The 27,071-nt window shown below is 42.9% G+C and overlaps 1 protein-coding gene across 1 annotated transcript in view; it reads right to left on the bottom strand.

Annotated features, from left to right (window-relative positions):
• The window catches only part of gabra3 (gamma-aminobutyric acid type A receptor subunit alpha3), a 153,429-nt gene that overhangs the window by 79,476 nt on the left and 46,882 nt on the right, over positions 1-27,071 (bottom strand). Inside the window, exons 3-4 of the mRNA XM_023987897.2 lie at positions 11,373-11,494; positions 9,133-9,203 (exon numbers count right to left, since the gene is read on the bottom strand). Of these exons, the coding sequence (XP_023843665.1) occupies positions 9,133-9,203; positions 11,373-11,494 (193 nt within the window). The remainder of the gene's footprint in view (positions 1-9,132; positions 9,204-11,372; positions 11,495-27,071) is intronic.

Raw genomic sequence — 27,071 nt, 5'->3', positions numbered from 1 at the left:
AAACACTGTGATCATGACAAGCATGTGCACATCTGAGAGATGTTCTGATACTTTTTACATTAGATATTGTAGATCAGGGATCATCAACTAGACTCAGCCGCGGGACGTTTTTCTTCTTGAGTGGAGGGTCGGGGGACCAGAAGACAATTACAAATCATTTGTAGACTGCAGATTGGCTGCAAGAAGCCAAAAACAGATAAAACATTTGACTAAAACATAATAATTTCAAACCTTGCTTACATTTGTATACAATCACGTGTCTTTCTATTATGCGTGGGAGTACTTTGGAACATATTTCCAAAACTAAAATGACTTGGAGCTGATTACCTGGTGTTTTTACAGTCTTTCATGTAAAAAACGTTTGCTTAGAAAACTTGTGGAGCCAAATAAAAACACCCGCGAGCCAAATTCAGCCCGTTGGCCGCCCTTTGGGGAACTCTGGTGTAGATGTTGCATGTTTTCCCTATAAGCCACTCATTGGAGCATTTAGTGTTTCCTAAGAGTCCACTTCACCTCTCACGTTTTCCTACCATCTCAATTATGTGACATGGTGAAAGCGGCCCTTAGGGAGCAGTGTGAGGAAACTGGGAACATTGGRATTGCTGTGCCGTAATCATGGAGCTGTGGTGTTTATGAACAGACCAGATGATTACATCCTCTCCTGCCACAGGCCATTACTTTCTTTGGAAACATTTAGGGTGTTCGCCCTGATGCATTCTAATTGGCTCGATCTGTTAAGTCTAATCTTCAGAATGACCTTTGGATGAAAATATGGAATGCATGTATGATGTGTTAAACTGTACTGATATCTCTTAATATCTGGAATATTTAATATTATTGTTTGTAAAAACAAAAATAATCATTATAGATACATGACTGAGCAACAGCAGTAAACTATTCTAAGACTGCATAATTTTTTTTTTATGAGGGATACTTGCTGAGCTGAAGTTGCATTGCAATCACACAGCATGGATTTAAGAGAGTTGGCTTAATGACTTGTAACTATAGCAACACAATACAGACTCTCATGGATGCGGCCTATTAAGGATGCAAATTGTCTTAACACTTATTCCCTCCCTGAATATGAGTTGATCATATTGTGACAAAGAGCGAAATGAAGACCGGTTTGGTGGGAGAGAAGATGGAGTACTATTGTGAGAGCACATTATATTGTTACCAGAGTGCATTCAATGAGTTTCCGTGAAGGACACTTTTCATTTTACTGGAGACTCAACTATTTTAATTCTCAGTTAACCTCCCTACAACCCACCTTTGTTTCTTATTTTCCTGCAAGAGGACTTATTTGGCGTGCGTCCCCTTGAGCAAGGGCACGATGATGGATACAGGATCCTAGCATTCACCCTCAAACACCAACAGGAAAAATAACTCCACCTAATTTATTCATTTGGAGGAACATTTACTGTATAGGGTTCCTTCCCAGGATTTTGGATCCAAATGTTATTTTTCTTCCCTCGTAACAGAAAATATAATTTGGAACTGAAATAGGGACCAATTACAGCAGAAGAAATAAGAGTTAACCATAGAGAGAGAGAGAGAGTACTTTACTGGTCTAGCCAAATAGGCCACAGAGGGAAGGAGAGAGGTTTGTACTTCTTGATAATAAACCTAAATATGCCAACTCTCTGCCAGGCAAAATGCATGGAAGACTAGAGCAGAGCATAGTAGAGCCCAGCATCCACCTACTATACTCCATCTGGATCAGGAAGGGACCTGTTTCAATAAAACACTAAACTGTTAGCTTGTATAGATGGATGCTATATAATCAAGCAAAAATAACTCCAGGGGAGTGAAACTGATAACGCTTGGAAAAAGGCTCTTTTAAAAGCTTTGTTCTGTGCCAGTGTAGTACTACCTAGCGTGTTGATACCACAGGTGTCGAGAGTTTTTCAGCACAGTAGATTGTAAAATGAGAGCAGAGCTTGTTGGGATCAAGACAGCCCCCCAGACAAGCTCTGCCATCTTCGTCAAGCAGTGTTCTACACAGTACCTGGGGCAGATTAGACTGCCCTCAATTTCATTACACCAGGCCTGTCAACCCCAGCCCACCAGAGAACATGAGCATACACCATGACAGCGCAGACGCAGGAACAAATGAGACGGAGCTACGCGAACCTCCAGAGACACAGACAGATACAGGGGAGCAGAGAGGGAGGAGACAGAGAGAGGTGGATACAGGGGAAGAGAGAGGGAGGAGAAAGAGAGAGGGAAACAGGTGAGAGGAAGGAGAGAGGAAAGAGAGAAGGAAACATTCAAACAGGAGAGGAGAGGAGAGAGAGGGATACATGAGAGGAGAGAGGGAGGAGGGATGAGAGAGAGGGAAACAGGAGAGGAGGAGAGAGGAGAGAGAGGGAAACAGGATAGGAGGGATACAGGAGAGAGAAAGGGATACAGGAGAGAAGAAAGGGAGAGAGAAATAGAGGAGTGAGCGAGAGAGAGAGAAAGATACAATAAAGGATAGAGGGAGAAAGACAGAGAGCAGCACATTGCCTTGATGGCAGCTTTTCACAATATTGGCCTTCTCTCAACCAGCTTCACCTGGAATGCTTTTCCAACAGTCTTGAAGGAGTTCCCACAAATGCTGAGCACTTGTTGGCTGTTTTTCCTTCACTCTGCGGTCCGACTTATCCCAAACCATCTAAATTTGGTTGAGGTTAGGGAGATTGTGGAGGCCAGGTCATCTGATGCAGCACTCCATCACTCTCCTTCTTCGTCAAATAGCCATACACAGCCTGGAGATGTGTTGGGTCAATGTCCTGTTGAAAAACMAATGATAGTCCCACTAAGCACAAAACAGATGGGGTGGCGTATCTCTGCAGAATGCTGTGMRAGCCATGCTGGTTAAGTGTGCCTTGAATTCTAAATAAATCACTGACAGTGTCAACAGCAAAGCACCCCCACACCATAACACCTCCTCCTCCTCCATGCTTTACGGTGAGAAATACACATGCGGAGATCATCCATTCACCCACACCGCGTCTCACAAAGACACGGCGGTTGGAACCAAAAATCTCAAATTTGGACTCCAGATCAAAGGACAAATTTCCATCAGTCTAATGGCCATTGCTCATGTTTCTTGGCCCAAGCAAATCTCTTCTTCTTTTGGTGTCCTTTAGTAGTGGTTTCTTTGCAGCAATTTGACCATGAGGCCTGATTCACAGTCTCCTCTGAACAGTTGATGTTGAGATGTGTCTGTTACTTGAACTATGTGAAGCATTTATTTGGCCTGCAATTTCTGAGGCTGGTAACTCTAATGAACGTATCCGCTGCAGCAGAGGTAACTCTGGGTCTCCCATTCCTGTGGCAGTCCTCATGAGAGCCAGTTTCATCATAGCGCTTGATAGTTTTTGCGACTGCACTTGAAGAAACTTTCAAAGTTCTTGAAATGTTCCGTATTGACTMACCTTCATGTCTTAAAGTAATGATGGACTGTTGTTTCTCTTTGCTTATTTGAGCTGTCCTTGCCATAATATGGACTTGGTCTTTTACCAAATAGAGCTATTTTCTGTATACCTCCCTACCTTGTCACAACACAACTGATTGGCTCAAACGCATTAAGAAGGAAAGAAATTCCACAAATTAACTTTTAAGAAGGCACACCTGTTAATTAATTTAAATGCATTCCAGGTGACTACCTCATGAAGCTGGTTGAGAGAATGCCAACAGTGTGCAAAGCTGTCATCAAGGCAAAGGGTGGCTACTTTGAAGAATCTCAAATATAAAATATATTTTGATTTGTTTGACACTTTTTTGGTTACTACATGATTCCATATGTGTTATTTCATAGTGTTGATGTCTTCACTGTTATTCTACAATGTAGAAAATAGTTAAAATAAAGAATTAAGAAAAACCCTTGAATGAGTAGAAGCTCTACAACTTTTGACCAGTAGTGTAGGTAGAGTTAGTGACTATGCATAGATAATACACATTATAGTCTGGTTAGCCATTTATTAGCTGTTCAGTAGTCTTATAGCTTGGGGGTAGAAGCTGTTAAGAAGAAATTGGACCTAGACTTGGCATTCCGGTACCGCTTGCTGTGTGATAGCAGAGAGAACAGTCTATGACTAGGGTGGCTGGAGTCTTTGACAATTTTTAGGGCCTTCATCTGACACCGCCTGGTATAGAGTTCCTGGGTGGCAGGAAGCTTGGCCCTAGCGATGTACTGGGCCGTACGCAGTACCTTCTGTAGTGCCTTGTGGTCTGAGGCCAAGCAGTTGCCATACCAGGTAGTGATGCAACCAGTCAGGATGCTCTCGATGGTGCAGCTGTAGAAATGTTTGAGGATCTGAGGACCCATGCAAAATCTTTTCAGTCTCCTGAGGGGGAATAGGCTTTGTCGTGCCCTCTTCACAACTGTCTTGGTGTGTTTGGACCATGATAGTTTGTTGGTGATGTGGACACCAAGGAACTTGAAGCTCTCAACCTGCTCCACTACAGCCCCATCGATGAAAATGGGGGCGTGCTCGGTCCTCCTTTTCCTGTAGTCCACAATCATCTCCTTTGTGACGTCACCCACATTTAAGGGATTGGCCTGAAAGCATGTAAAGTAATCGGTAGACAACATAAGCTGCATTTACACAGGCAGGCTAATTCTGATCTTTTGCCAATAATTGGTCTTTTGACCAATCAGATCAGATKTTTTGCCAATAATTGGGCAAAGGATCAGAATTGCTGTAAGCATTCTACACTTTTACTGGGATTTGCAAGTTCTTGTTAAATCGGCCTGATATTTGAGTTTTGCACAAAATATCTTCCTGACTTTAGCTCTTACTCGTCGTCTGTCGTGATGGTGGAGCAGACACTCAATGGAATATTGGACCCAGTGAGGACGCAGGAGAACTGGCCCTGAGGGTAGGAGCGGGGGGTAGGGAGGTGGGGYGGGGGGATTCCTAAGACTGMCTGGGGGTGGCACACAGATGGGTAATTGGACCACGATGTGTGAGAAACCAAGTTGTGAGCTGCCCTGGGTATAGGTTGTCCTCTAAGAAAAAGGAAAATAATGTCATATGATGTTAATTAGATCTGTTTTCCCAGGCATTAAACGGTACAACTTTTTGCTAATTAAAAATTATATAATTTCTTGAAACTCGCAAAATCCTTTTGATACTCAAAGGATGATTATGATAATGTTAACCAAACTAATTGTTGCTTTGTAATTCAACTACGGTTTACGCTCCATATTATGTAGCCGATTGCACTCTGATTTCTTCTCACTATTAGTAGATGAGGGCCTGCCTGTGCAGAATGAGCAGAGCCGCTGCATGGCTTGGGTGATTCATCTTACATGCCAAACCCAATTGTGTGTGTGATTAAGAGGCATCCGATTCCTCCAGGCCCGCCCCATAACCAATTTCCTGATCTCTAAAATGAACCCATTCCAATTCTAAGCAGCTGAATTGTTGTGTCACTGAATGGGAAAGGGATATCTGAATATGTACAGGTGTAGGATCTTAATTTGATCACTCAGTTGCAGGAGAACTTTCCAGCAATGCAGGACATTTTAAATGTGTGTATTTAGGTTTAAAAAGGCTTCTGAAGTTTGTAATTTCCATTTTGTATCTCCCTTACAAAAAATGTATCAACCCCTACAAAATGTGTCCATTAATTATAATCCACATAATAACTTACATTTTTTGATGCTGCAGGATTATTTTCCTGCTGTAGCAAACTGTCTCAAATTAAGATATTACATATGTACAGTACCAGTCAAATGTTTGGACACACCTACTCATTCAAGGGTTTTTCTTTATTTTTACTGTTTTCTAATAGTGAAGAGGTCAAAACCATGACATAAGACTCATGATAACATGTTGTAACCAAAAAAGTGTTAAACAAATCCAAATATATTTTATATTTGAGATTCTTCAAAGTAGACCCCCTTTGCCTTGATGACAGCTTTGCACAGTCTTGGCATTCTCTCAACCAGCATAATGAGGTAGTCATCTGGAATGCATTTAATTTAATTKACAGGTGTGCCTTGTTAAAAGTGAATTTGTGGAATTTCTTTCCTTCTTAATGCGTTTGAGCCAATCAGTTGTGTTGTGACAAGGTTGGGTTGGTATACAGAAGATTGCCCTATTTGGTAAAAGACCAAGTCCATATTATGGCAAGAACAGCTCAAATAAGCAAAGAGAAACAACAGTCCATCATTACTTTAAGACATGAAGGTCAGTCAATACGGAACATTTCAAGAACTTTGAAAGTTTCTTCAAGTGCAGTCGCAAAAATATCAAGCGCTATGATGAAACTGGCTCTCATGAGGACCGCCACAGGAAAGGAAGACCCAGAGTTACCTCTGCTGCAGAGAATAAGTTCATTAGAGTTACCAACCTCAGAAATTGCAGCCCAAATACATATTTCACATAGTTCAAGTAACAGACACATCTCAACATCAACTGTTCAGAGGAGACTGCATGAATCAGYCCTTCGTGGTCGATTTGCTGCAAAGAAACCCCTACTAAAGGACGCCAATAATAAGAAGAGACTTGCTTGGGCCAAGAAACATGAGCAATGGACATTCGACCAGTGGAAATCTGTCCTTTGGTCTGGAGTCCAAATTCGCGATTTTTGGTTCTAACCGCCGTGTCTTTGTGAGACACAGAGTAGGTGAAAGGATGGTCTCTGCATGTGTGGTTCCCACCGTGAAGCATGAAGGATGAGGTGTGAGTGTGCTTTGCTGGTGACACTGTCGGTGAATTATTTAGAATTGAAGGCACWCTTAACCAGCATGGTCTGCAGCGATATACCATCCCATCTGGTTTGCGCTTAGTGGGACTATCATTTGTTTTTCTAAAGGACAATGACCCAACACACCTCCAGGCTGTGTAAGGGCTATTTGACCAAGAAGGAGAGTGATGGAGTGCTGCGTCAGATGACCTCGCCTCCACAATCACCAGAACTCAACCCAATCGAGATGGTTTGGGATGAGTTGGATTGCAGAGTGAAGGAAAAGCAGCCAACATCAAGGCAAAGGGTGGCTATTTGGAGAATCTCAAATATAAAATATATTTTGATTTGTTTAACACTTTTTTGGTTACTACAGGATTCCATGTGTGTTATTTCATAGTTTTGATGTCTTCACTATTATTTGACAATGTAGAAAATAGTAAAAATACAGAAAAACCCTTGAATGAGTCGGTGTTCTAAAACTTTTGACCGGTAGTGTACATGTAAATACTACCTCAATTACCTTGACTAACCGGTGCCCCCACACATTGTCTCTGTACAGGTACCCCCTGTATATAGCCTCGCTACTGTTATTTTACTGCTGCTCTTTAATTATTTGTTACTTTAATTTTAAATGTTTTACTTATCTATTTTTTACTTAACACTTATTATTCTTAAAACTACATTGTTGGTTAAGTGCTTGTAAGTAAGCATTTCACTGTAAGGTCTACTACACCTGTTGTATTCGGCGCATGTGACAAATAAAATTTGATTTGACGTTGGTGACGGCTGGAGAGGAGGTGAATGTGCTGCTCTCTCTGTTTTTCTCTCTCTATCTTTTATTGTATCTCTCTCTCTCGCTCGCTCCTCTATTTCTCCCTCCCTCTCTCCTCTCCTGTATCGCTCTCTTAGGTTTGTCCAAACTTTTGACAGGAACTGTATCTGCATAAAAAGCCATTCTCCACTTGTTAGGTAACCAATAGGCTCTGGAAAAGGGAGCATTAACGAGATTCAGCAGCGAGTCGATTTATTTTGAGCGGAAAGTTGGGGGGCCGGAACATAATTACAAATTATTTGTAGACTGCAGATTGACTGCCCAAACAGATCTAATATTTGAATAAAACATAATCATTTCAAACCTTGCTTATATTTGTATAGGGTCACGAGTRTTTCTATACTGAACAAAAATATTAAACGCAAAATGCAACAATTTCAAATATGTTACTGAGTTATAGTTCATATAAGGAAATCAGTCAATTGAAATAAATTCATTAGGCCCTAATCTATGGATTTCACATGACTGGGAATACAGATGTGCATCTGCTGGTCACAGATGCCATTAAAAAACAAGTAGGYGTGTGAATCAGAAAACCAGTCAGTATCTGGTGTGACCACCATTTGCCTCATGCAGCATGATAGATCTCCTTCACATAAAGTTTATCAGGCTGTTGTCCCATTCCTCTTCAATGGCTGTGCGAAGTTGCTGGATATTGTCAGGAACTGGAACACGAGGTCGTACACATCAATCCAGAGCATCCCAAACATGCTCAATGGGTGACATGTCTGGTGAGAATGCAGGCCATGGAAGAACTGGGATATTTTCAGCTTCCAGGAATTGTGTACAGATCCTTGCGACATGGGGCTTTCCATTATCATGCTGAAACATGAGGTGATSGAGTCGGATGAATGGCACGACAATGGGCCTCAGGATCTCGTCACGGTATCTCTGTGCATTCAACTTGCCATCGATAAAATGCAATTGTGTTCACTGTCCATAGCTTATGCCTGCCCATACGATAACCATGGGCAGGCATTTTAGAGTGGCCTTTTATTGTCCCCAGAAAAAGGGGCACCTGTGTAATGATCATGCTGTTTAATCAGCTTTTAATCAGGTGGATGGATTATTTTTGCAAAGGAGAAATGCTCACTAACAGGGATGTAAACAAATTTGAGCACAACATTTGAGAGAAATAAGCTTTTTGTGCCTATAGAACATTTCTAGAACCTTTTATTTCAGCTCATGAAACATGGAACCAACAATTTACGTGTTGCATTTATATTTTTATTCAGTGTATTTTGAGCTGAAATAAAATATTATAGAAATGTTCCATTAAATTAAAATAACAGCCTCATCCACATCCATGGCCTATAACCGATGATGTCATGTTTAGCCAGTCACTCACTATAGGATGGTTGATATACAGTACAGCCCAGGGCAAGATGCTTGCAGCATTAAGTTAGCAGATACGGATTGTCCAATCAATGTGACCTTACCTTAAAAACTCCTTCTCTATGTATTACATAATTACAACAGTTTTGCCTCAAATATAGTATAAATGACACAAAAAAAAGAGATTTGGGGTGAATTATTTGATAAGTCATGCTGGTCCTATAGGGGTCACATTCTGAGGATCTGGGCYCCGGACAGTATAGTAATATATCACTCACCATGTCTGTGTCTGACACCGGTCCAAAGCTGGTCACGTAGATATTAGTCCTCACCTCCGTCACACTCTCTGCTTGGACACGAGGAGAAGACAGAGGTAGCGTTTAAGTACCTTCCTTAAGGGACAGAGGTGTGCTCCATCTAAGATGGTTACCAGTCCTTACCTGACCCCCAGGCCGTACTGCTGCTCTGTCTACTTCAGGTTGGTTGTTGATGTCAATTTAGTAAAGTCAGCTCACTTTCCAAACACCAAATCCAATGACAGAGTCAGAAACATGAATGTTTGATGTCTCACCACTCAACCAAACAAGGCTGAACCTATGGAGGTAGCGAGACTTTGATAGAGGTTGTTTTTAGGGAGAGTGTTTGCATCATTATCACGGTCACAAACTGAGATGAGAAATCACAGGAATAATGAGGGTTGGCAGGACCACATTAAAATCATATTTAGGCCTGTTCACAGGGACTTGTTTGTATTGGTGTCAGATGATGCTATTCACTGTGCATTATCCTAATGCACTCTATTGTGTATAATCCTTTAACTGGGAGCGCTTCCTATCTGCACAGTCTGGGTAAACAACATTTCCTGTGTAATTGGGTGAAATGTGCAGTTTCAGAATAGAGTTAAGGACTGGAGATGAAACACTGAGAGAGACTGCCAAAAGTCTGCTGCACATGAGTCATCCTAAATGCGATGACGGAAGTGGTGGGAATCACCTTTTACTTATAAGGTTTCCAATTAGAGCCTCACGGCCAGGCCTTAACTTTAATTTTGTTGATTTCAGGATGTAAACGAACGAGGGGCTTTGATGTAAGGCTGTGAGTGGCTGTCTGCCAGTTGTTGCTCTGAGACGGAGTGAACCCGATGGAATGCTTCCAGAACATGCCGCTATGGAATCTAGAGTTCCCCTGGCAACATGATATTGGCCATTAATCAAAATGCACATGCCGAGGGCTTTGGAATACAGAATACGTCCAACACATTTGGAGGGCACCTGAAATTTCTCTCTGGGAGGTCGGAGACTCATGGAAAGTGCATAGGTGGCAGAGCTAGTGTGGTGACAGATTTATCATACATCCTAGTGGGGGTGGAATAGAGCCAGGGTGCTCACCTCTGTCAGCTTAAAACATCATCATGTTCCCACTCTCATAGACCTCTGACTGAGAATTCAAAATCACTTATAATAAGCTCCATTTTGAAACAATCCACAATAAATGTAAAATCATTAGTACACGGTCTTATCACCACCCTAATGATGATGTAGCATTAGATGATGTAGCGTTAGCATTAGCTGATGTAGCATTATAATTAGCTGATGTAGCATTAGCATTAGATGATGTAGCATTAGCACTTCTTCCGCCAAGACAGGGCAGGGCCGTCCCCAGTGGGCAGGAAATCAGAGCTCTGCTGGACATCTGAGATCTGAAGACAGGGCTTGCAAGCCAAGTGTCAAGAAGCTGCTGTTTTTAATAGGGTCTTTGTGGCATTCTTTTGGCGATAACCATCTCCTTGTGAGGAGGATCAATAATTTCACTGATCCTCAAAGCAATATGTTCAAGATCTGAAGAGATGTAGCATACTCTCACTGTGATCAGGGAAACTGAGCTGTTAATGACACCACTGTATGGCTCTGAAGGATCAATGGAGGTCAAGCTGACAAGGGACCCAATTGTTCATGGGGTCACAGCTCCAAATCCATCACTGCACACCACGGCTAGCTTCCTGGCTCGGTGAGCCTGGGCTGTCAATGCGGGGAGGTAGGGAGGAGGAAGGGAGGAGAGGACTTGCAAGTGCTCTATGTTTCAGTAGAGGCAGTGGTCAGTGGCTTGTTTCCAACTAGATGGATATTATTTGTACTTCACTCCTGATCCTGGGGCACCATATCATGTGTTCAAGCTTTTGTCCCAGACCAGCACTAACACACCTGATTCAGCTAGTGAAGGTCTTTATGATTAGCAGATTGATTCTTCAAGTTAAAACTAGCTTTAATAGTTTTGGGTAGTAGAGGCAGACAGACATTGCAAAAAGGTAATATGCTAGCTAGTTGATGATCTCTTTGAAGCAATGTATGGCTATATAATGTATGTTTCAAAGACAGTTTTATTAAAGTGGTGGATGGCAGACTCAGCAGCTTAGAGAGAATCCTACACATTGTGTGTGGCAGAGCCCAAAAGGCACTATTAGCAGTATGTCTGGTTCTGGTAGAGGTGGGCAGTGTCTTCGCTCAACAAACCAGCCTACCTCCTAGTCCGGGGCGAAGCCGGTTGTCGTAGCCATCCAGCAGTCTGTCCAGGATCCGGGTGAAAATAGTGATGTTGTCTCTACTGTCGTCAGGCATCGGCTCTCTGTGCCCAACCACTGCCCTGCAGAGAGAGAGAGAGAGAGAGAGAGCGAGAGAGCGAGAGAGAGAGAGAGAGAGAGAGAGCGAGAGAGCGAGAGAGAGAGCAAGAGAGAGAGAGAGAGAGCAAGAGAGAGAGCGAGAGAGCGAGCGAGAGAGAGAGAGATATTTCAATTGAACACAGCAGACATCGTTCGAGTCGAGTCGAGTCTTTGCTGTACCAGTGGTTCCTCAGACTAGTCATGAGAAATACAGCTCCACCTGAACCTGAACACCACATGTGTCTGGCTGTCCACAGCTTCACTCTGCACTAGTAATGAATATCCTTGTTACTACGAGCTCAGGCCAGACTATTGGAGGAACTACTGTTGTTTCAAACCACAGAAAGCTGTAAGGGTAATTGAACCTCTTTCTAATTCAACCTTCACAGTCATCGCTACCGCAATGATTAAGACACAAACATGTTGGGGTTTAATTTGAGGTGCTGTGTGGCAGCACACCACTCTCAGACATGGAAAGACCGATTGAAGTCCAAAAGGATTAGTGAAGCCTGTCACAGAGCTGCTGCAAATTCTGCCTCGGGATTTCTTCCTCCTTCTTTCCACATAATATTGACAAAGTAGGTCCTAAATATGCAGTCAACCTCTGCTTCCTTAATTACCTTAAATATGACGAGTAATTATCTCGTTGTGGCCCTGGCCACCGTTCTTCAGTGAACAATGTTCTGGTGAGACGGAGAGGGCACCATAGATGCAGCACTGATGAGCTAATGAGTGCCATTTTCAATCAAACCCAGACCCCCTGAGGGATTGATCTCTGACCTGTCTCCAGGTGACCCCTATGAACAAGCATGTCCGATGGCCGCTAACAGCTAACAGCTAACACTCATTTACATACAGGCATGCACCACACACAAGCACTCTCATATGAACACACATACACTACATAACCAAAAGTATGTGGACACCTGCTCATCGAACCCCCCTTTGCTGCTATAACAGCCTCCACTCTTCTGGAAAGGCTTTCCACTAGATGTTGTAACCTTGCTGCGGGTATTTGCTTCCATTCAGCCACGAGAGCATTAGTGAGGTTGGGCACTGATGTTAGGCGATTAGGCCTGGCTCGCAGTCGGTGTTCCAATTCATCCCAAAGGTGTTTGATGGGGTTGAGGTCAGGGCTCTGTGCAGGCCAGTCAAGTTCTTCCACACCGATCTCGACAAACCATTTCGGTATGGACGTCGCTTTGTGCACGGGGACATTGTCATGCTGAAACAGGGCCACAAAGTTGGAAGCACAGAATCATCTAGAATGTCATTGTATGCTCTAGCGTTAAGATTTCCCTTCACTGGAACTAAGTGGCCTAACCTGAACCATGATGAACAGCCCCAGAACATTATTCCTCCTCTACCAAACTTTACAGTTGGCACTGTGTATTCAGGCAGATAGCGTTCTCCTGGCATCCGCCAAACCCAGATTCGACTGTCGGACTGCCAGATGGTGAATCGTGATTCATCACTCCAGAGAACGCGTTTTCACTGATCCAGAATCTAATGGCGGCGAGCTTTACACTACTCCAGCCAACGCTCGGCATGTGCGTGCGGATGCTCGGCCATGGAACCCCATTTCATTAAGCTCCTGACGAACTGTTCTTGTGCCCATGTTGCTTCCAGAGGCAGTTTGGAACTTGGTAGTGAGTGTTGCAACCGAGGACAGGCGACTTTTACGCACTACACGCTTCAGCACTCGGCGGTCCCGTTCTGTGAGCTTGTGTGGCCTACCACTTCACGGCTAAGCCGTTGTTGCTCCAAAACGTTTTCACTTCACAATAACATCACTTACACTTGACCGGGGCAGCTCTAGCAGGGCAGAAATTTGACGAACTGACTTGTTGGAAAGGTGGCATCCTAAGACGGTGCCACGTTGAAAGTCACAGAGCTCTTCAATAAGGCCATTCTACTGCCAATGTTCGTCTATGGAGATTGCATGGCTGTGTGTTCAATTTTATACACCTGTCAGCAACGGGTATGGCTGAAATAGCCGAAACCACTAATTTGAAGAGGTGTCCACATACTTTTGTATATATAGTGTACAACTTTACATGGGCATGTCGCTGTGCATTCAAACACATTATACAGTTATATCTAACGTTTACATAGTACACTTCAGGGATTAACATGCACAAGTCCTCAACTGGCAGACAGACTAGGAATTGTGTTGTTTCAAGGGATGGGTGCATTGGCTGTACCTCTGAAATCTCCTTGTCAGTGTACCAGTACTAACAGCACTGTTAAGACAATGTCAAAAAGGAAAAGGAAACTTTAATGGTGACAGCAGGAAAGACAGAATTGAAACAAGAACATCACTGTTGTACGTGTGTGTGTGTGTTGGTGTGTGTGTGTGTGTATCCGCGTCTGCGTGCGTGTTGCACCTTGACGTATGAACTACTATTTGTGTTTCATATCCAATCATCTCAGACGCCAGTCAAAGCCAAAGGGGCCTCTGCTGAAAATGAAGCAGGTCTGATTGATAAATGGAGAGAAAAAGAGAGAGAGAGAGAGGGAGGATAGAAAAAGAGCTGCACTCTGTATAACTCCACCGAAATCTAATTCAATTCCTTGAGCTTAAAGAGGGGCTACGTATACACCCTCTGCATCCAAAGTGGGTACCTCAGGAAGCTTCCCCTAACCTCCCACATGCAAAAATAAATTCAGCATTTCCATCACGTAGGGCTGCACGATATGGGCAAACAATATAGGTCTTATTTTTAACCAAATGTTGCAATTGTGATTTGACACTTGGGTGAACTGATGGAATCATAGCAATAGAATGATTATTCTAATTRTATAGTCAGAATATAATAGTGGGCACTTTGAAAACAGGGGTGTTTGACATGACAACGAATGAAAAATCCAGGGAGGAGTTATTGTGACAGGGTAGGAACCAAAGTGTTGATAAGTGTTTCCTAGGCAACCCTCTATTCTTTGGCTACATTGAATGTTTTCTCTTAGCTACTTTATGTAGCTAACATATTCTTGCTTTGTGTATTCCTCTTTGATTTAGAAGATAGTGTTGCACAAACATGCTGATATAAGTGTACACCATCACTGTTATTATCAGGCTGTATAGCTAATTACGTTTGCTCTGACTCCGTACATGTATTAGCTAGCTAGCGATTAGCATTAGCATCTAACAATAAGCGGCTAACAAGATTTAGGCCCAATTTGCAATGAAAATACAAACTAGCTGTTTGCAAATGTAAGAAACACAAACTAATAGTTCAATTATAGAACGCTAGTGGATTTATATTAAGAAGCAAAGTGAAAACAGCATCGTTTTCATCAACATTGTTGCATGAGCTACATTGACCACTCAGACTGAACACAAGTGTCTTGTGGTTGAGGAACAACAAATGCGCTCATGGTTGCCAGGTCTAGATAGCATTTTCAGTACAATGACCACTCAAAACCCACCCAAAAGCCCTGAAAACTAGCCCAATTTTGTTTTCCCACAGCAAGAAAGTTGCCACATTTATACAATAAACAATTTTTCCATAATGTTATCGAGCCAATTAAGAAGGAATATCGACGTAACTTGTAACCACATTCGAAGCAAAATGCGGTTTTCATCAAAATAATAAATTCTTGCGAACTATGAACTACATAATAAACTAATTTAAATATGTCGCAAGAGAAAATATTAATTGCCATTGAACTCGCCAGAAAACTTTCATCAATGGAAATMTTTACTCGTTTGACTGCTATGATTAAGCAATAATGCACGAGGGGGTATGGCATATGGCCAATATACCACGACTAAGGGTTGTTAGTGACCCCCGAGTGGCGCAGTGGTCTAAGGCACTGCATCTTGATGCTTGAGGTGTCACTACAGACCCTGGTTTGATCCTGAGCTGTATCACAACTGGCCATGATTGGGAGTCCCATAGGGCGGCGCACACTTGGCCCAGCGTCGTCCGAGTTAAGGGAGGGTTTGGCTGGGGTAGGCCGTCATTGTAAAATAAGAATTTGTTCTTAACTGACTTGCATGGCTGAATAAAAAAAATATTTAGCATTGTGGAGTGCCTGGATACAGCTGTTAGCTGTGTTATATTAGCCATAAACCACTAGGGTGCCTTATTGCTATTATACACTGGTTACCAACGTAAAATATATATAAAACAGCGAGTAGCAGCAATGTAAAAACAAAGGGGAGGGGTTAATGTAAATAGTCCGGGTGGCCATTTGATTAATTGTTCAGCAGTCTTATGGCTTGGGGGAAGAAGCTGTTAAGGAGCCTTTTGGTCCTAGACTTGCTGTGCGGTAGCAGAGAGAACAGTCTATGACTTGGGTGACTGGAGTCATTGAAAAAAATGTTGGCCTTCCTCTAACACCACCTAATATATAGGTCCTGGATGTCAGGAAGCTTGGCCCCAGTGATGTACTGGGGCCCCAGTGATGCTCCACCCTCTGTAGTGCCTTACGGTCAGATGCCGAGCAGTTGCCATACCAGGTGGTGATGGAACCGGTCAGCATGCTCTCGATGGTGCAGCTGTAGAACTTTTTAAGGATCTGGGGACCCATGCAAACTCTTTTCAGTCCCCTGAGGGGGAAAAGGTGTTGTCGTGCCCTCTTCACAACTGTCTTGGTGTGTTTGGACCATGATAGTTTGTTGGTGATGTGGACACCAAGGAACTTGAAACTCTCGACCCGRTCCACTTCAGCCCTGTCGATGTTAATGGGGGCCTGTTGAGCCCTCCTTTTCCTATAGTCCATGATCAGCTCCTTTGTCATGCTCACATTGAGGGAGAGGTTGTTGTCCTGGCACCACACTGCCAGGTCTATGATCTTCTCCCTATAGAATGTCTCATCACTGTCGGTGATCAGGTCTACCACTGTTGTGTCGTCAGCAAATGTAATGATGGTGTTGGAGTCGTGCTTGGCCACGCAGTCGTGGGTGAACAGGGAGTACAGGAGGGGACTAAGCACACACCCCTGAGGGGCCCCAGTGTTGAGGATCAGCATTACAGYTATGCTGTTGCCTACCCTTACCACCTGGGGGGCGGCACGTCAGAAATTCCAGGATCCAGTTGCAGAGGGAGGTGTTTAGTCCCAGGGTCCTTAGCTTAGTGATGAGCTTTGGGGGCACTCTGGTGCTGAACGCTGATCTGTAGTCAATTAACAGCATTCTCACATAGGTGTTCCTTTTGTCCAGGTGGGAAAGGGCAGTGTGGAGTGTGGAGTGCGATTGAGATTGCGTCATCTGTGGATTTGTTGGGGCGGTATGCGAAATGGAGCGAGCATGTACTGTGCTCCGTTTCTCTTTGCCTGGATCCCGACCATTCTCCCCGGCCCTGCCCCTGAAAAACATCCCCACAGCATGATGCTGCTCTGACATGCACATTCAACTCTGGGATCTCATATAGGCAGGTGTGTGCCTTTCCAAATCATGTCCAATCAATTAAATTTACCACAGGTGAACCCAGAGAAGTTGTAGAAACATCTCAAGGGTGATCAATGATGCACCTGAGCTGCACCTGAGCTCAATTTCGAGACTTATAACTAAGGGTCGTAATATGAGCAATTTTTTWAATGTATTTTTAATACATCTAAAAACCTATTTTCGCTTTGTCATTATGGGTTATTATGTGTAGATTGCTGAGTAGTTTTGTTTATTTAACCCATTTTAGAATAAGGCTGTAATGTAACAAAATGTGGAAAGTCAAGGGGTCTGAATACTTTCTGAAGGCACTGTATGTTTACATTGCCAAAGCAAGTGAAATAGATAATAAACAAAAGTTCAATAAAAAATTTACCGTAAACATTACACTCACAAAAGTTCAAAAATAATAAAGATGGCCAAAGGAGGTGTTGGCTTTGGGGATGACCAGTGAAATATACCTGCTGAAGCGCCTGCTACTGGTGGGTGTTGTGATGGTGACCAGTGAGCTGAGATAAGGTGGAGCTTTACCTAGCAAAGATTTATAGATGACCTGGAGCCAGTGGGTTTGGCGACGAATATGTAGCGAGGACCAGCTAACGAGAGCATACAGGTCGCAATGGTGGGTAGTATATGGGGCTTTGGTGACAAAACGGATGGCACTGTGAAAGACTGCATCCAATTTGCTGAGTAGAGTGTTGGAGGCTATTTTGTAAATGACATCGCCGAAGTCAAGGATCGGCAGGATAGTCAGTTTTACGAGGYTATGTTTGGCAGCATGAGTGAAGGAGTCTTTGTTGCGAAATAGGAAGCCGATTCTAGATTTAATTTTGGATTGGAGATGGTTAATATGAGTCTGGAAGGAGAGTTTACAGTCTAGCCAGACATCTAGGTATTTTTAGTTGTCCACATATTCTAAGTCAGAACCGTCCAGAGTAGTGATGTTAGGCGGGCGGGCGGGTGCGGGCAGAGATCGGTTGAAGAGCATGCATTTAGTTTTACTAGCGTTGGAGGRACGTTGGAGGCCACGGAAGGAGTGTTGTATGGCATTGAAGCTTGTTTGGAACTTTATTAACACAGTGTCCAAAGAAGGGCCAGATGTAGACAGAATGGTGTCGTCTGCGTAGAGGTGGATCAAAGAATCACCCGCAGCAAGAGCGACATCATTGATATATACAGAGAAAAGAGTTGGCCCAAGAACTGAACCCTGTGGCACCCCCATAGAGACTGCCACAGGTCCGGACAACAGGCCCTCCGATTTGACACACTGAACTCTGTCTGAGAAGTAGTTAGTGAATCAGGCGAGGCAGTCATTTGAGAAACCAAGGATGTTGAGTCTGCCGATAAGAATGCGGTGATTGACAGAGTCGAAAGCCTTGGCAAGGTCGATGAATACGGCTGCACAGTATTGTCTTTTACAAATGGCGGTTATGATATCGTTTAGGACCTTGAGCATGGCTGAGGTGCACCCATGACCAGCTCGGAAACCAGATTACATAGCGGAGAAGGTATGGTGAAGGTATGGTGGGATTCGAAATTGTAGGTGATCTGTTTGTTAACTTGGCTTTCGAGGACCTTGGAAAGGCAGGGTAGGATAGATGTAGGTCTGTAACAGTTTGGGTCTAGAGTGTCTCCCCCTACGAAGCGGGCGCTTTTCAATCTTTAGGAATCTCAGATGATACAAAAGAGAGGTTGAACAGACTAGTAATAGGGGTTGCGACAATGGCAGCGAATAATTTTTGGAAGAGAGGGTACAGATTGTCTAGCCCAGCTGATTTGTAGGGATCCAGATTTTGCAGCTCTTTCAGGACATCAGCTGTCTTCATTTGGGTGAAGGAGAAGCGAGGGGGGCTTGGGCAAGTTGCTGCGGGGGGTACAGAACTGTTGGCCGGGGTAGGGGTAGCCAAGGTGGAAAGCGTGGCCAGCCGCAGAGAAATGCTTATTGAAATTCTCTATTATCTTGGATTTATCGGTGGTGACAGTGTTTCCTAGCCTCAGTGCAGTGGGCAGCTGAGAGGAGGTGCTCTTATTCTCCATGGACTTCACAGTGTCCCAAAACRTTTTGGAATTAGTGCTGCCGGATGCAAATTCTGTTTGAAAAAGCTTACCTTTGCTTTCCTAACTGACTGTGTATATTGGTTCCTGACTTCCCTGAAAAGTTGCATATCGCGGGGACTATTCGAAGRTAGTGCAGTGCGCCACAGGAAGTTTTTGTGCTGGTCAAGGGCAGTCAAGTCTGAAGTGAACAAAGGGCTAAATCTGTTCTTAGTTCTACATTTTTTGAAAGGGGCATGCTTATTTAAGACGGTGAGGAAGGCACTTTTGAAGAACAACCAGGCTTTTTCTACTGACGGGATGAGGTCAATGTCATTCCAGGATACCCCGGCCAGGTCGATTAGATACGTTTGTTTATCCCATGTGTAACTCTGTGTTGTTTTTGTCGCACKGCTTTGCTTTATCTTGGCCAGATCACAGTGTGCTTAAAACTAATAATACGCAAATTATTGTATTTTTCTTGTCTAAATTGAATACATAATTTAAACATTCACAGTGCACATTGGAAAAAGTATGTGAACCCCATAGACTAATGACTTCGCCAAAAGCTAATTGGAGTCAGAAGTCGGAAATGTATATTAGAGTTGCCTTGCCCTATAAAAACACTCACAAAATTTGAGTTTGCTATTCACAAGAAGAATTGCCTGATGTGAACCATGCCTCGAACAAAAGATATCTCATAAGACCTAAGATTAAGAATTGTTGATTTGCATAAAGCTGGAAAGGGTTACAAAAGTATCTCTAAAAGCCTTGATCTTCATCAGTCCACGGTAAGACAAATTGTCTATAAATTGAGAAAGTTCAGCACTGTTGCTACTCTCCCTAGGAGTGGCCGTCCTGCAAAGATGGCTGCAAGAGCACAGCGCAGAATGCTCAATGAGGTTAAGAAGAACTTCTAGTTGGTCCCAATCCCGGATCCGGGAGCACCCTCATCAGTAAAAAAGCTGACTAGCATAGCCTAGCATAGCGCCACAAGTAAATACTAGCATRTAAATATCATGAAATCACAAGTCCAAGACACCAGATGAAAGATACACATCTTGTGAATCCAGCCATCATTTCTGATTTTTAAAATGTTTTACAGGGAAGAAAAAAAAAAAGACACAACTTTTTTTTCCCACCATTTTTTTACTGCATAGGTAGCTATCACAAATTCGACCAAATAAAGATATAAATAGTCACTAACCAAGAAACAACTTCATCAGATGACAGTCTGATAACATATTTATTGTATAGCATATGTTTTGTTCGAAAAATGTGCATATTTCAGGTATAAATCATAGTTTTACATTGCAGCCACCATCACAACTCTCACCAAAGCAACTAGAATAACTACAGAGAGCAACGTGAATTACCTAAATACTCATCATAAAACATTATGAAAAATACACAGTGTACAGCAAATGAAAGACAAAGATCCTGTGAATCCAGCCAATATTTCAGATTTTTAAGTGTTTTACAGCGAAAACACAATATAGCATTATATTAGCTTACTACAATAGCAACCACACAACAGCATTGATTCAAGCCAACAGTAGCGATAACGAATAAACCAGCAAAATATATAAAATTATTCACTAACCTTCTCAAACTTCTTCAAGAGACAGTCCTATAACATCAAATTACACAATACATATATGGTTTGTTCGAAAATGTGCATATTTGCGGCACAAATCGTGGTTATACAATATGAATAGTAGCCTAAATGCAAACAAAATGTCGGGAGAAATCTTGGGAGAGGCACCTAATCTAATCAATAACTAATCATAAACTTGACTAAAAAATACAGGTTGGACAGCAAATGAAAGATACATTAGGTCTTAATGCAACCGCTGTGTTAGATTTTTAAAATTAACGTTACTACGACATACAGCGTGCGTTAAAGCGAGACCGCACCGAAATGAATGGCGGAATAATAGTTTAACATTTTTCAACAGAACAACGAATTAACATCATAAATAGTTCTTACTATTGATGAGCTTCCATCAGAATCTTGTGCAAGTTGTCCTTTGTCCAGAATAATCGTTGCTCGGTTGTAGATTGTCGTCTTCAACTTTGGAATTAGCAGCAAACATTAGCCATGTGGCGAAGACGTGTCCAACTCACTATAACGCAGCACAAATAAAATACAGAAAATCGCAATATACTGATATAAACTGATATAACTCGGTTTAAAATAACTACATTATGATGTTTTTTAACACCTATATCGAATAAAATCAGAGCCGGATATATCTAACGCCTATAACGAGAGCTTTTCAGAATGCAATCCTGAGGTCTGTCTTGCGTCATGACGAACGTTGAAAAGACTGCACACCCGGTTCCAAGACTTTTATAACGGCCTCAGATCTACATAGACACCCCATTCCAATTCTCACTGCTTACTGACGTCTTAGGGGAAGGCGTATGCAGTGCATGTCGACCCATAGATTACATCCAAATTAATAAACTGACCCTGAACAGAGTGCCCGATTTCAGATTTCTTTCTTCCTGACAGGAAGTTGCTGCAAAATGAGTTCTGTTTTACTCACAGATATAATTCAAACGGTTTTAGAAAACTAGAGTGTTTTCTATCCAATAGTAATAATAATATGCATATTGTACGAGCAAGAATTGAGTACGAGGCAGTTTAATTTGGGAACGAATTTTTACAAAGTGAAAACAGCGCCCCCCTATTGAGAAAAGGTTAGAAGAATCCTAGAGTGTCAGCTAAAGACTTACAGGAATCTCTAGATTGATGAAATTGAAATTCAAAATGAATTTCAAAATGAAATTGAAAATATGACGGACAGGCTGAGCTGCGGTGAGTTTAGTCCCGGTGATCGTGTACTTGCTCTTCTGCCTCTTGTAAGTTCACCTTTTCAGGCAAAATACTGTGGTTCTTTCACTGTTGTTGATCTTATTGAAACCCCTAGTCATAGGAAGTCCTCTAAATTATGCCATGTGAACCTGCTAAAATGTTATCATTCCCGTGATCTAAGCGAAGTTGAAGCGGAAAGCGGAAAGGGCAGCGTTGACTGCTGCTCCAGTCACTGCATCTTGGTGCTTTAATTTGGTGGAGGGGGGAGAAGAGGAGGAAGTTAAAGTTTCGGATGAGGTCTTACAAGGTCGGTTGAAAAACTCCCAGACTTTGCAAAACCTTGGGGATTTGGTAGATCATTTAGACTCTGAGAAACGTGATGAAATGGTAGCTCTCATTAGAAACTACCCTGTTTGTTTTCTGACACTCCATCGCAAACCCACTTAATTGAGCATGATATAGACATCGGAGATGCAAGCCTATCAAACAGAGATTTTATCGTGTATTATGAGGAGAAGAGATTGAAACTGGAAACAGAGGTGCAGTATATGTTGGACATGGTATGGTATTGCGGAGCCATGTTGTTCAAATTGGCTTCACCCTGTCTTTTGGTCAAAAAGTTCTGATTCCACTTTCAGACCTTGCACTGATTATAGAAAAGTTAACAATGTTACTAAAGCAGACCTTTACCCTCTTCCTAGGATGGAGGACTGTATTGATCAAGTTGGGTCAGCAAAGTATGTTTAGCAATTTGATCTTTTAAAGGGATATTGGCAAGTACCCCTTACCAAAAGAGCTTGTGAGATTGCTGCCTTTATAACTCCATCTGGTTTGTTCTCTTATATAAGTGATGCCTTTCGGCTTGCGGGATGCTCCAGCCACCTTCCAGAGGCTGATGAATCGGGTGGTCTCAGGTCTGGAAGGGTGTGCCGTGTATTTGGACGACGTGGTCGTCTACTCAGATTCCTGGGAGGAGCATGTTTGGAGAGTGCAAGCCCTGTTCGAAAGACTGGTGTGGGCCAGGTTGACTATTAATTTGGCAAAATGTGAGTTTGCCAAAGCTACAGTCACATACCTAGGCAAGGTTGTTGGTCAGGGATTTGTCTGTCCCGTGGAAGCCAAGGTTCAGGCTGTGAAGCAGTTCCCACAGCCCTCCACAAAGAAAGAACTGATGCGCTTCTTGGGAATGGCGGGGTACTACCGTGCTTTCTGTAAAAACTTTTCGGTAGTAGTGTCCCCCCTGACCAATCTGTTGAAGGCCAAGGCTGAATTGATCTGGTCCACCCAGTGTCKAGAGGCATTTGATGCAGTTAAGGCTCTTTTGTGTTTGGCACCTGTGTTGGCAGCACCAAATTTTGGTAAACCTTTCAAATTGCAGGTAGATGCCAGTCAAATCGGTGCTGGGGCTGTGCTTCTCCAGGAGAATGATGAWAATGTTGAATGTCCAGTCAGTTTCTTCTCCCGGAAATGTAATAAGTATCAGAAAAACTATTCTGTAATTGAAAAGGAGGCTTTAGGTCTCATTTGGACTTTACAGCACTTCGAGGTCTATGTTGGTTCTGGTTTGACCCCTTTAACTGTGTTCACTGACCACAACCCACTTGTTTTTCTGAGGTCCCTGCAAAATCCCAACCAGCACCTGATGCGTTGGGCTTTGTTCTTGCAACCATTCAACCTTGATATTAGACACATTAGTGGTAAGGATAATATCATTGCTGATGCTCTGTCCTGTGCTCCTTTAACCTAGTTTGTATCTTTTCTCTGTTGACCCCTACGGGCTGTCTGCGCCTCGTTCCTCTTAAATTGCTCCCCAGATACCAGGGCTGCTGAGTTTGAGGGGCGGACAGTCAGCTGGGGGACACGGGGCTACTGCTAGGAGCCGGGACTGGTATCCTATTTTTTGTTGTTTTGGGGGAAATTTGGATTGTTTTGAATATGTTGGAGGAAGTTGGGTTGAGGGTGGGACCCTCATTTTAAGGAGGGGGGTGTCACGGCTCCTCCTCTGCATTGCAGGGGCGGTTCCTCCTGCAGGCAGAGGAGGGTCGTTAGTGATTGACACCAATCACTTCTCTCTCTCTGCTCCTCCAGGTATGATCCTGTTTTGTTTGTTCCTTTGTAGTTTTGCATAGTTTTCACTCAGTCATATTCACACACACAGATTCACGCATCCATGCACTTTACATACACCTTARATTATGATACTTCCACACCTCATTCCTTTTTCTTAGTTTAAAGTTAATAGTTTGGTTTATAATAAAGAACATTTTTAATTGGCCTATACCTGTTGTTCGTGTCCCCTCATTTTTGTCACAGGCTATGAGCCAGCCCTATACAACTTCAACCTAAAACCATTTACATAGTCAATAAGGTTCCGAGGTGGTTCCTCAGGCAAATAACATCCTGCAACACTGCTAAAGGCCCACGTACCTTATGACCAAACACTAAGTCATTTGGGCTAAACCCTGTGCTTTCCTGCACTACTTCACGAGCAGCTAGTAACAGCCAAGGTAACCCCTCCTCCCAATCTGCAGACAGTTCTGTACAGTATGCACGAAGCAAGGATTTTAAAGTTTGATGAAAACATTCCAAAGCTCCCTGGCTCTGGGCATGGAACACAGTAGACTTGTTGTGTTTAACTTTAAGCTGTTTGAGAACTTGAGCAAATACATGGGAGGTAAAGTTAGACCCCTTTAACTACTGATTTTGAAGTTATGGTACGCAAGGAAAAAGCTGCCGGATATCTGGTTGCTTGACACATAACAGTTAATAAGTAGCTATGACCTGACTTGGACCTTGGTAAAGGCCCGACACAATCGATAATAAGATGCTCAAAAGGTTGCCCTACAGCTGGTATTGGATACAAAGGTGCAGGCTTTACCACCTGATTTGGCTTGCTTGTGCGCTGACACGTATCACAAGTTTTAATAAACTGAGATACATCCCGCTTTAAACGTGGCCAGAAAAAATAACGAAGTATGCGATCATAAGTTTTACGAACACCCATATGACCTGCCACATCACCATGTGAAGTTTGCAACACTTTATTTCGCAAAGTAGTAGGTACAACTATTTGAAAGACTGGTTCTCCTAGACCCTGATCATAGTGTGGAACCCATTTCCTGACCAACAGCCCATCAAGAAGAAAATAACACTGAGCACTATTCCTCACCACTGAATCAGGAACAACTTTATCAAACAGATCAGCCAAAGTAGTATCAGCCTTTTGCTCAGCCATCAATGAATCTCTAGAACTAGTCAACTGTCCTGTCTGGAGTTTGACTGGCAACTCAAGACTTTCTGGCTTACTCTCAATCTCCTTACGAGAGGCCGCCTCGTTCCTCTTAAACCGCACAAACTGGAAATACATCAGGAGAAACATAGTTTTGATCCGGAGATTCCCTTGCAGGGGACACTGAAGGTTGCTTCTTACAGATGTTTAGTTTGCCATCTGCCCATACCTTACTACCTGCCAAGTCATTCCCCAAAATCATGTGGACTCCCTCTACTGGCAACTGGGGTCTAACCCCAACATCTACATCACCCTCTACTAGACCACATTTTAGGGTAACTTCATGTAAAGGACAAGAGAATGGAACTAAACCCATACCACATACCATTACACAACTGCCAGTATCAGACTCCTTAGAGAACGGKAAAACAGATTCCAGAATAAAATAATCTAAAGCTCCAGTGTCTCTTAAGATCTTGATTGAAACATTTTGGTTGCCATTTACCAGGGACCAGGCATTTACTACACCCTCTGAAATAAAGGCTGAAAAATCACAGTGGGAAGACTGAGAATCAAACTCAACTAGTGGCTGAAACAGCTCACCCGGGTGGTCAGAGGCTGTAACAGGAGCTGCCATCACAGCAGGTTTCACTTGACCTGACTGTTTTGATTGAAGCCGAGGACAATCTTTCTTCCAATGTCCTTCAACTAAACAGTAGCGACAGGTATTAGCATTAACCGGTGCTTTAAATCCTCCAGACCCAAACTTCTGCTGGGGCCTTTGGAAAGAAGCTCCAAAAAAAGTGACCTACTGTTCCTAGGAGTAAAGTTATTTTTATGGTACATGTCACTGACTCAAAATGGCTTTTATGTGTTAGCCTGTACTCATCTGCAAGGATTGCTGCATCACTTGCAGACTTAACTTTACGTTCATTCATGTATGTAGCAACCTGGTCAGACACWGAATTTTTGAACTGTTCTAACACAATCAAATTAGACAGACCCTCAAAAGTACTAACTTCAGAAGCTGTACACCAACGATTAAATGCAGAAGTCAAATCACAAACAAACTCAGAATAGGTTTATGAATCTAACTTTTTCCTGTAACGAAAACGTTGACGATATGCCTCTGGCACAAGCTCGTAAACCTTCAGAACTGCTGTTTTAACTTTAGCAAAAACTTTACTATCAGCTACACTCAGTGCTGCAAAAGCCTCACGTGCTTTAAGTACACATAGCAACAACATAGTCATGTCCAAATCTGACCAAGCTCTAGCTTCCGCAATACGCTCAAATAAAGCAAAGTATGTGTCTGGATCTGACTCATCAAATTTAGGCAACAAACGAAGATTCTGTGAAACATCAAACTGTGGTAGTCCTTCTGGTCTATTAGCATTTCTCAATCGCTCTATCTCTAACTGCATTTGCAACAGCTCTCTCTGCTGCTCAAAAGTTAATGAAGGYCTAGACTGAAAACTTGCACCCTCACTACTAGCAGACTGACCGCCAAAAACACCCATTTCCCTAAGACCCTGCTTTAATCTAGTTTTAACGATCTCTTTAATTTTTTTATCAACAATCTCAATCTGATAATGATCAGCAATTTCAATTAACTGCTCCTTAGTACACAACTCTAAGGCTACCTCTGAAGGAGCTTGAACAAAACTACTCAAAATGGAAGACATTTTCCTCAAKCAATACAACTCTTACAAATGCTCCAAAAACACACAACTCKCCTGCTGTCAGTCTGGGTTCAAGGACAGGAGCCACACCCCACTATCCTCCAAAAACWACTAACTAACTGGCCCTGGTCTTCGTGCAGTCACATGTGGTGGGGTTTTATGCACACAAAACCAGTGGAGTGGAAAAGACAACCAGAAAACCCCCCATAACCACGGAGGTGCTCCCGAGCCGATGTAGGGGAAAAGGGTAAGGGATGCTCTACCCACGTTCACTGCCACCTAAAACAAAAACACCACGAGCCTCCTATTGACACTCGCTGATAAGCCTGAACAGGAGAGGACTCCCACCTAAACAAAACCCAGAAAAACAGAGTGAATTGCTTAACTACCAAACTAACTGAAC

The sequence above is a fragment of the Salvelinus sp. IW2-2015 genome, linkage group LG5, assembly GCF_002910315.2.
Source record: "Salvelinus sp. IW2-2015 linkage group LG5, ASM291031v2, whole genome shotgun sequence".
Classification (NCBI taxonomy): domain Eukaryota; kingdom Metazoa; phylum Chordata; class Actinopteri; order Salmoniformes; family Salmonidae; genus Salvelinus; species Salvelinus sp. IW2-2015.
The sequence above is the reverse complement of the archived record's forward strand: the minus strand, read 5'-3'. Positions and strand labels throughout refer to the sequence as shown.